The 11,107-nt window shown below is 45.8% G+C and overlaps 1 protein-coding gene across 1 annotated transcript in view; it reads left to right on the top strand.

The window, feature by feature from the left end:
* The window catches only part of LOC102313336 (ribose-phosphate pyrophosphokinase 2), an 11,623-nt gene extending 1,504 nt beyond the window's left edge, over positions 1–10,119 (top strand). Inside the window, exons 2-7 of the mRNA XM_005945506.3 lie at positions 1,886–2,069; positions 4,072–4,170; positions 4,484–4,608; positions 7,372–7,545; positions 7,636–7,795; positions 9,114–10,119. Coding sequence (XP_005945568.1) covers positions 1,886–2,069; positions 4,072–4,170; positions 4,484–4,608; positions 7,372–7,545; positions 7,636–7,795; positions 9,114–9,206 — 835 coding nt within the window. The 3' untranslated portion in view covers positions 9,207–10,119. The remainder of the gene's footprint in view (positions 1–1,885; positions 2,070–4,071; positions 4,171–4,483; positions 4,609–7,371; positions 7,546–7,635; positions 7,796–9,113) is intronic.
* Positions 10,120–11,107: the final 988 nt, after the last annotated feature.

Raw genomic sequence — 11,107 nt, 5'->3', positions numbered from 1 at the left:
GGGGGGGGGGGGCTGCAGTGACCATTTCATTGCTGGGGGGGTTACTCAGAGAGGATTTCCTTGTGTGCACTCGACTGCATCTGTTGTTTGGTCATCTGCAGTCTCTCTTAAAGGTGTCTGGATCCTTTTTCCATTCACAGCTTTTAAAAAACAAAAATCCAGGAAACTGTTGATTATCTGCGGCGTGTTTGCTCTCCTGGGAACGCAGCTGTTTGTGCGACACAAAACAAAGATTATTTTCTCATCCTCTCACAATAAAGGGAGGCGATGGCAGCTCTTCTCAAATCTTCCGACTAAGACTTCACTTTGTGACAAAAACAAGAGCGTAAATCCCTGGGAATAAAACGGCATGGAGACTTTTTATTTGTGCTCTTTTTCCCTTGATGATCAGGCTGGGGAAAATACTCTGTTACTCAGCTCAAGCTGATGGAGTTGAAAGACCCAGACATGGAGGATAAAGGGAGAATTTGAGGCTATTAGTGGACTAACTTTGCAGACTTGGAGCGATATGCAGTATCAGTGTTTGCACAGCCTCTGCTGATGTAATTAAGTTCTATTAACTGTTTGTCTAATCAATATTTGGGTAAGTCTGAGATTACCTCTTAACATCACCTGTCCCTTAAAAGAAAGCTGGCAGTGAATCCAGGTCAGATCAGGTTCAATGAAACGATTTCAATACGCTGACCTGTTGGTGCGCTTACAGATGAAGCTGCAGGTAGTGACACCTGAACAATACAGTAGATCAGTAATTGGATTACATGAGCTTTTTATATAAACAGAGTAGTGGCTGCTGTCACTTCATCACACTTAATGTTTGACTTTTGGACGTGTAAACATGCCACCATGTAAAACTGCAGCTTTTGTGGCAGCGTGATTCTCCCTCTGCATAGCTGTGCGTGCAGTGATCACATGACTGAGGTTGAAGGGACTTGGTCATCTCCCACAGAGGAATGTCTCTCTCACACACACACACACACACACACACACACACACACACACAACACACACAACACACACAACAGAACAACTCACATCACACACACCTGAGCAGAGGGACTCAGCCCAGACTTGGCCTTTAACACTAAAACCTGCAGTGTCCCACAGTGCAGTTTGTGTGAGTGTCAATATAAAGGTAAATGTGTTGTTGGGGATTTTCTGAGCTTCACAGAATCCTGTAGTTTTAATATCAGATTTATAATATAATGTGGTCGAGTACTTTGTTGTTGTTGTTGTTTTGACTGATCCATCCTTGAGTTTTTCTTTTACCTGGATTTAAGCAACAAGACACCAAAGTTCTGTTTCTGTCTTTGTGCTCAGTTTATGTCTCTGGTAATTTTGCATCTTTGGCCTTTGGGAGATTTTTTGTTTTGAGGCGATATTCTGTCTCGAGTCTTTTAAAGTCTCTTTGTGGCTTTTTAGAGTTGTTTAGTTTCTCTTTGTGGTCTTGTGCCTCTGACTTGTATCTCCTTGGAAGTGTTTTTACGCTGTGGGTTTTCTTTATGCGTTTTTTTCCTTTTTGCATCATTTTGAGTCTGTTTTTGGTGACTTTGAATCTTTTTGTCTGTTTTGCTTTGAGTCTCTTTGGTAACTCTGAGGATACGTTCTGCGTCTTTAGAAACTCTAAAGCTTGTTTCTCATCTCTCTTTTTTTGTGGTCATTTAAAGTCTTTGTGGCTTTCGTTGTGTCTCTGTGGTCTTGTACCACATTGGTTGAATTGTCTGTTTACGTGTGGTTTTGGTCGTTTTGTCAAATGTCTCATTGTCTCTTCAGTCTTGTGGGTTTTTTGGTCGTTTTACTCAAAGATCACAGGGTCGTGTGGCTGCTTGGTTTCAGCTCTAGTCTGGGATGTAAAATATATTCTTTTGCCTGCATTTTTGTTATACAGTGTGGAAATTGGGGAAAGTGTGCGTGGTGAAGACGTGTACATCATTCAGAGCGGCTGTGGGGAAATTAACGACAACCTAATGGAACTGCTAATCATGATAAACGCCTGCAAGATCGCCTCGTCATCCCGTGTCACTGCCGTCATCCCCTGCTTCCCGTACGCCCGACAGGACAAGAAGGACAAGGTAAACGCCTCACCGCTCTGAAACCCTAACACCAGAAAGAGTTCAGAACCAAAAGGTCCAAACGCCACCTCTGCTTGTTCCTGCGAGCCACTTATGTATTTATGTGACTTTAATCCTGTAAACTGGCATTTATTCACAGGCTGCAGTGCAGCTGTGAGCTTATACAAACATAAATGGTCCTGTGGGCGCCGGCTCGAGTGGAGGCTGCTGGGTAATGAGTGAAAATCTGTCTTTGTAGGAGACGTTAAAATGCAGATTTCAAAATCTCAAGAACGAGACCAAACAGGTCCCCGGAGAACGTTTCTGCCTCCCCTCTGGCAGGTTGACGCATTAACTTAATCGCACTGACGTTTTAATAAGAAATCCCTCAAGGTCAGCAGCGGCGTCGGTTCGCAGGCAGACTGACGTGTCAGAAACCGGCTCAAGCTGCTGATCTTGTAAATCATTATCTTGTGTTGCCACAGTTGTTGGTGTGATGAGTGTGGAGAATCACGTCTGCACGAAGCAGCGAGATGGACGCGGTTTTCAACTAATTAGCACCTGCAGAGGTTCTGATCCAACGAATTAGCGTCCTGTCTGACTCCTCCTTGCTTTCCACCTTCACTCTGCCTGCGTGTGCGCCGAGCTCCACTTATCTAATAAAGTCTCATCGTAGCACGTGAGGGTCAAAGCTCTGTGAGCACTGTCTTACCTCATCCTCGTTTACACCAGATAAAGATTCTACTTTAAAAATGTGCCGATTTCAGGCTTCCTGCCAGATTCTGTTCGTTTGGAAACGCTATACAAACTTAACCCGGTTTACATGTCACAACACAAACAGCCAAGCTGTCGCCGGGATTTATATTGTCCAACATAGTGCATGTGTTGGTGGCTGTCAGGTTGCTGTTCTTAAAGAAGGGCAACAGGAGAAGAGGCTGATGGTGTCCGATTACACAAGAACTGGACTGAAAATCAGTGGCAGCAGTGATGGGGGGGATCAGTCACATACTACTGACAGATATGACAAGACAGCCGGCCTTGAGTTCAGGCTGTGTTGAAATACAAAGGTAAATATTGACTTTCAAGCTCATTAGAATTGTGCAAACTCAGTTTTTGTCCTATATGTTGTATTTCTGTTCTGTTTGCACGAGCGACAACAAGTCTGCACCATTTCCCCAGCAAACTATAAAGACATGAGCTGTGACTTTTGCACTACAGGATATAATAGCCATATTTACCACATTCATTCTGAACAACAAGCTCATTTTGTGCTAGATTATTATTTTTTTTAAGTTAAATTTGATCAAGGCTGAAAAAGCTGGATCTCTGAGGCCGCCCACCTCCACGATAAATAAGTGGAAGGAAATAGATGGGTGGAGAAAACAGCTCTAACTTCCTACAGAGCTGTAATGTGTTTCAGGTGAATAATGAACGTCCTCCATCTTTTTATCTCACGTACTTCAGACTCCACTCACAGCTGCTCACTTTATCCTGGTGCAGTGAGCATCTAGCCATCATGAATATCCAAGCGCCACATTTAGTGTAATCACCGGCCTAAGCGCCGCTCCACCGTCATGAACACGTATTCGAGTGTTCTGTCAACAAGCCCTGACGCGTCTCTCGAGTAGACGCAGCAGCTAAACAGCACAGGCCCCGAGCGGCAGCCAGACCTACATTGCTGGGGTGACCCCCAAAGCAAGGACTCTGACAAGGACGGAGCCGTCTACGTGTGCCTTCAGCAGCTGACAATCACAACACACAAACTTTGAACTTTGTAGCAAAACAAGGGAGGGGTTTTATTTAGGTTGCTGGAGCTTTGATAGCTTTAGTTTCATTTTTGTAAATAAAATGTGTGAAAATGAAAGCTGGCTGATTAACATCAGCACAAATGTTCAAAGGTGCTGCGAGTCAACATAAAAGGATTATACAAACAGTCTGGTCACCATAAAGGAGGGGAAAAAGTGCTTTCGGCGTATTTACCCGTGCATACTTACCTCCAACGACTGTCTCAATGCTTCCTCAGAGCCGAGCACCCATATCAGCCAAACTGGTGGCTAACATGTTGTCGGTGGCTGGTGCGGACCACATCATCACCATGGACCTCCACGCGTCACAGATCCAGGTTGGTGCACCAGTGTTTCCACCTCTTACTGCCAAACTTGACGTACAGACTGAGAAATCGCCACATAAAGACCATCAAATCTGCCTGTTAGCACCTCTAAGTCTCACACACTGTAGATGTTAGATGTGCTTGTAGATGGACCTAATACTGCTGCTAGCTTTATACGAAGCTGCCAGTTTCACAGCAACAGTTTCTTAGAGTGATTTGAAGGTGAATGTATGCTTTGATCCAGTTCTATTTGTGCTACACGTGTTGTGTTTGCATGCATAAAGAGCTAATTGTCGTTTTACTCTGGTCCGGTTCGGTTTTTAAGGGCTTCTTCGACATTGCTGTGGACAACCTGTACGCCGAGCCCGCCGTCCTGCAGTGGATCAAAGAACACATTCCTGAGTGGAAGAACTGTATCATCGTGTCTCCAGATGCAGGAGGAGCCAAACGGTAAGCCGCAGCGACACGAGATAGCGGGGTTAAGGAGCACCACGTATCTCTGCATGATGTGAAATGCTAATAAGCTGCAGACGGACTGTATGCAGTGAACTGTGACCACTGTTTTCATTTATTTGTGCCGTCTTCAAATTCAAACTTCATGTCCCATCATGCCTGTGTCTCCTAAGCGTCTTTGAGAGGTTTCTGGATCATGACTGGAGTCCAGCTTTGGGTGCGCAAGAGCGTGACGTGCAAGGCTGTGCCATATCTGACTGTACGCAATTGTATCATTATATTGCGTTATCAGCGATATAGCAATGCGTTGCGTGTCCTTTCCCTCGAGCTGTGGATGAAAGTTACTGATGTGATGGTAAAGGAGCGCTTTAAGCAACTCCTTAAAGCGCTCGACGCAACACGAAGATCCCAGGTAGAAAAATGTTTTCAGTTTCAATTCTAGTGTGAGACTGTCTCGTGCAGGCTCATTTTATGCTCTGTCACTGCAGTTGTGTTACTGTGCTGCAGCTGCTGGCACCTCGCAGCAGTAGATTTACTCTTTGAATTAGACAGCGTGTCGTCAGTGGCAGCGGCTCATTGGAAAAGTCGTGTTTGCTCTAATAAATGCTGCCGTCTGCGAGCTGCAGTCGCCGATACAACACAGTTCAGTATTTCTTTTTTCTGTGGGAGTGTTGTGATGTCATTTTGGGGCTGTGTTGCTCGCCCTCAGCAACGACATGTCTGTAAAGCCTCAGTGCTGATGGTGACTGAGCAAAAACCACATCATGAGCTTGAAGGAATGACCCACAGAGCTCAGGCAGGAGTGTGTTGAGCACACGTTATGGGATCACTGCAAAAGAATGATGCCTCATGGAAGGTTCCTGAAGGGGAGTAAAGGCCATAAAAGCTGGACTGGAGCTCCTCCTTAGTAAAAAGCTTCTTTTCCACCAGCAGCTGCTTGACTTGGCTCATCTCTGTTTTTAGGGTTTCCCATGATTAGGTGGTAGCATTTAAGACGTGACGTCAGCAGACTGCAGGCCACCGATTGGACGAGGAAAATTATTCCACACTAACCAACGACAAGGTGCAGATGTTTACCATCTGTTTAGCAGCAGGTGTACCATCACCTCGATGTGTCACATAACATGACATCACAGGACATCCGGGCCACGTTGCTATAACAACTCCACCCACATTGAAGTGGTACTAATGGAAAACAACTGAAAGAGTCGGTTGGGTCTATGCTGGTGGAAAAGAGGCAATAAACAAAAGGCAAAATGTGTCACATTATATTTTATCACCTGCCCAGTGTCATCTGATTGGTGCATGACTGGTAAAGCATGATGGAGGTAGCATCGTGCTGCGGTGGCTAAGACAAAACTCTGAGGGATGTGACTCCGACAGTGTTGGGGAGTAACGGAATACATGTACCGCCGTTACGTATTTAAAATACAAAATATGAGTAACTGTATTCCGTTACAGTTACCGTTTAAAAAGGTGGTATTCAGAATACAGTTACTTTGTTGAAATAAATGGATTACACTGCGGTACTTTCCTGTTTCATTTTGTCGCGGGTCAGGACTGTTTGGGTTTTGTTTGACAGCTACGTTCTGTTGTTCCAGGCGGCAGCGTTACGGTTGCCATGGTTACAGGGCGACGCTCTCTCTCTGCGACTGTGTGTTTCCTGGGTGAGAGAGCGCCTTTTCGTTGTTGTTGTGCTAAGCTAACAGGCAGAATGCTACAAGCATAGCTCTAAAGAATGTAGCATCATGGGCAGTGTAGTCCGTGCTGCAGGGAGAATGGACTGCCATACACGTTATGTGTCTGTGAGCGAGGAGGGAGAAAAAGGAAAGGTACGAGCTGTCATCGAGGAAAAACGGGAGCTGGAAGCATGTAAATATAATAATAACCACTGCAGCCAAGAAGAGAGCCTGACGAGCCCAGCTGTAAGTAAGCTATTAAGACTCGACTGTACACCGTGTTCGTGTTTTCCTCCGAAAACAATAAGTTCCGTTGGAGCAGCCTTTCAACGCCTCTCTCTGTCTCTCGCAAGAAAAGTTGACCCACACAACAAAGTAAAGCTATTTTTCGGCTACGAGCCGACAGGGACCCCGCCGTATTAGTCAGAGGTCCCTTTACTACAGTTCGGAGTCGCGGACCTTCAGTAAAGTAATAAATCACACAGCAATAGTACATTCACGTTGTTGTAAAAAGCATGATAATATATTAAGTAATCCAAAGTATTCAGAATACGTTACTGTCATTGAGTAACGTAACGGAATACGTTACAAAATACATTTTGGGGCATGTAATCTGTAATCTGTAGTGGAATACATTTTAAAAGTAACCTTCCCAACACTGGTGATCATCCAAAGTCCTGAAAGTGTCCGTGCACCTGGTATAAATCAAGAGCACACGACTGCACTGACCCCCCCCCCCAAATCTGTTTGGCCATTCGTCTGTATTGAGTGTAGAAAATATACTTCAATGTTTAGTGTAGTGAACGTACTGCAGGGTCTGCTGGTGCTGCAGATGGCTGATGTGCTGATTCAAGCTTTAGTCTTTTCACAGTGACATTAGGAGAGATCAGCAGAACCTCGGTGATTATCATCTGCTTAGTTTGCCAACTGCTTGCCATTTTGGAAGTTATTTGATGTCATCCTGTAGAGAAACGAGGGCGCACTGCGGGGATTTCAGTCACAGCTTTGTAGTCTACTTGTTTGAGAAGCAATTAAGGGTTGAGTCTGTGCATGTCCCTCCTCTTTCCTGTCCCCCGCTCAGCGTGACGTCCATCGCGGACCGTCTGAATGTGGACTTCGCTCTCATCCACAAAGAGAGGAAGAAGGCCAACGAGGTGGACCGCATGGTGCTGGTCGGTGACGTCAAGGACCGCGTGGCCATCCTGGTGGACGACATGGCCGACACCTGCGGGACCATCTGCCACGCTGCCGACAAGTCGGTGTCACTTAGATGGTTTTGTCTTTGGCTCGTTTTACATACATGTATAAATGTAGTGACTTTTTTTGGTAATTGTTCCACTTTTAGGCTAATCGATGCTGGAGCTGTGAAGGTCTACGCCATCCTCACGCACGGCATATTCTCAGGGCCGGCCATATCTCGCATCAACAGCGCCCCGTTCGAGGCTGTGGTGGTGACCAACACCATCCCGCAGGAGGAGAAGATGAAGGCCTGCCCGAAAATACAGGTATACACAACAGCTGCCGTCTTTAGATGAGATGGTGCACAGAACTCAACCGACTGATGTTCGGTTGGTTGGGATCGCCACTGGCTACAGCAGTGCAGCAGCTTATTCTGCCAGTTTACCACTTTGGCAGTGATAAAGGCGTCCAGACCTGCAGCGGTGGATAGTGTGGATCCTGTTTGGATTTCCAGGAACTAAATTTGGCTAATTAGGTGTAAAACTCCCTCATGTAGTTCTGCTGTGGTTACAAATGCTCAGCTTTTGAGTAGAACCACACTGTAAGATCATAATACAACAGTGACATCCAGTGGTATGACCTGTTCAGCTTTACAGGCCTGGTTCTTAGCTGACAGCTGCTGAGGCAAACACTTGGCATCAGGTTGAGCTTTTGTCTGCAGTTTCTGTCCTTCGGGGAAATGTTGCTGTTGTAAAGTCGGTTTTCTTTAATTCTGTTAGAAACTTCCAGATTCCTGAGAATTCAAACACCAAAATGTAGCTTTACAAAAATGGATGTTAAGTTGGTTTTAATTTTTCTTTCTTACTTCTGACCATTCTACATATTTTCATCATCTCCTTCTTACTATGTCTTTCTCCTCCTCCACTGCTCTCTCCAAGCCTCCTCTGAGCTGAACTCAGGGCTCTGACACATGGAAACGTGCTCGTTTATCACCAATGTTGTTGAAAATTACTTGTCTGCACATCAGACATGCGACTCTTCTGTCTCTAGATGGCTGACAAGAGCTGGCTAACCACCAACAACAAACAGCTGGTTATAAGCTAGCATAATGTTGGCTAACATTAGGCTCGGATTTCCTGAACGTCACACTTTCCCTCTGAACAGTTGAACTACTCTCACGTGTGAGAGATCGTTCACCAAGCGTCCGAGTCTGACGACGTTAGAGCCACTTCAAAAGTTTCCCTAACAGCGGCAAAAACAGCAACGCTTACCGGCTGCAAAGGTCTGCAAATGCTCAACAACTCCCCTCAGCATCGCTGTCATCAGTGACTCATCGACTCGTATCAGGCTCCTTTCAGGAAACTTTCCAGCCTCCTCCAGAGTAAATTGTTGTGAGTGCTTCACACCCAGCATGTTGGGGTAAACGGTGATCTGTCAGCCTGTGCTCACTAGACGAACACTGGCCAGAGCATTGTTAAAATGTGTTAAACAAAAGTATTTTATACACAAGCAGTTGTAGAAACAGGGTGGCCAGCCACGGCTGCCGCGCAACAAAGAGAAGAAGAGCAAGGCTGGAGGAGGCTTGCAGCAGATGTGATTTGTGCTACTTTCTATCTCGCGTTACAAACTCGTTATTTCCTGCAGGTCATCGACATCTCCATGATCCTGGCGGAGGCCATCAGGAGAACCCACAACGGCGAGTCGGTGTCCTACCTCTTCAGCCACGTACCCTTGTAGAGAACAGGAGCTCGTCAGGCCACGGGGCCAACGCTTTCGGGCACACCTCCTCCAGTTAAGGCTGAAAACAAGAGGCCTGATGGCTTTCAGCCAAAAGCCCATGTGACTGTTTAAAGGTCACGCCCACATTGCCCTTTACATCTCACCCAGCAGACAGAGAAATATCACTTCCTCCTCCGAAGACCAACTTTGTATTTATGAGCTTTTTTAGTTTTTTGTGCCCCCCCCCTCTCAGTTTCAGTATTGCTAACCTTGAGCCCAGCACTCATTGGCCTCCACTTTAACCAAAGGGTCCATTATGTAACACCGTGTATTATTTGTACCTCACTTTAAATTAAGCTTTCCACTGTGTCGTGGGTCAGCGGTGTTTCTGGCCCTTTATGCTTCACAAAGTAATAAAACATGAAAATGTATCCGCGTCCCTGCTGTCACTGAAGTGTTTGCTTTTTCAGAGCTGCTGAAAGTTTTCTAGTTGTAGCCGAACTCTAACACTTTGATTCTGGTAGTTCAAGCTTGGCGCCGTATTCCTGAGCGTAGTTCAGAAGCTGCATGGCGAGCGTAACTGTACCGACGTGACCACGGGCACAGTCGAGTCAGAGCTCGAACACTTTGTTTTAGTTCCTCGTTTCTTTGCCTGGTTCAGCTGCACGATGTTAGGGCAGCCTTCCTTCCTGAGAATCGCACTAAAAGGAGATTTAACGACGAATACAAGAGGTCACGATGAGAAATGGAGCATCAAGCTTTGTTCTAGTGTCGATTTCAGCCGTAATTTGTTTTTGTTTTAAAGGTGAATCAGCTGTAATGGGTCACATTTGCCTGCAGGTGGATTGAAAATGTGATTTCTTCTTTTTATATATACATATATAAATATCTGTGTAACACTTTGACAATAAAGCTTTTGACATTGGCTTACCGACGCTCTCCTCATCATCTCTGCGCTCCTGTTTAATGGCACTAAAGAAACACATGAGCAGCAACATTGTAAAAGTGGTAAGATGGGGGGGTTAAAGTGTTCTCAACTGACAAGTTTGGGTGGAATATACTCACCTGACACTTTGTTAGGTACACCTTAGTAGTTGGTTGGACCCCTTTTTTGCTTTCAGAGCTGCTTTAACTGTCCTGTAAGGTGCTGGAAACAAAGATTTTGATTCATAGTCACATGACAGCATCACACAGCTGCTGTAGATTTGTTGGCTGCACACCCTGCTGTTCCAGTTTAGCGAGCTGAGACTGGTGGTGACTGTGGAGGCCGTTTGAGTCCAGTGAACTCCAGTTTGAGGGTTATTGTGCATAATCCTGCTGGAAGAAATGGGCGTGGTCAGCAAACGCACTCGGGCAGGTCGTTCAGTTTAAACGATGCTCGAGGGGCTCGAAGTGTGCCAAGGAAATATCCCCCACACGTTACACCACCAGGAGAGGGAGCTGTTCTGATTCTACCTTCTGAATATTACAGCAGAGATCAAGACTCATCAGACCAGACGACGTTTTCTAGTCTTCTAATATCCAGCTTAGCTGGACCTGTTTGAACTGTAGCTTAGATTACTGCTGTTGTTAGGAGTGACTCGCAGTGTGGCCTCCTGCTGCTGCAGCCCATCTGTATCAAGGTTCAAAGCATTTTACACTCAGACGCTCGTCTGCTCAGCTGTGAAATTATGTGAGTCATTGTTGCCTTCCTGTCATCTCAAAGCAGCCTGGCCTTTCTCCTCTCACCTCTGGCATCAACGAGACGTTTTCTCCCAGAGAACTGCTGCTCACTGGAGATTCTCTCTTTCACTCTGTCCTGGTGGCTGTGTGGGAAACTCTCAGTAGATCAGCAGTTTGTGAAACACTCAGACCAGCACACACTTAAATCACCTCCCGTCCCCATTCTGATTCTCAGTTTGACCTTCAGCAGGTCTTGA

This window comes from Haplochromis burtoni, unplaced genomic scaffold, assembly GCF_018398535.1.
Source record: "Haplochromis burtoni strain Fernald_Lab_line unplaced genomic scaffold, NCSU_Asbu1 Contig_394, whole genome shotgun sequence".
Classification (NCBI taxonomy): Eukaryota; Metazoa; Chordata; class Actinopteri; order Cichliformes; family Cichlidae; genus Haplochromis; species Haplochromis burtoni.
This window is presented reverse-complemented; position numbering and strand designations above follow the sequence as displayed.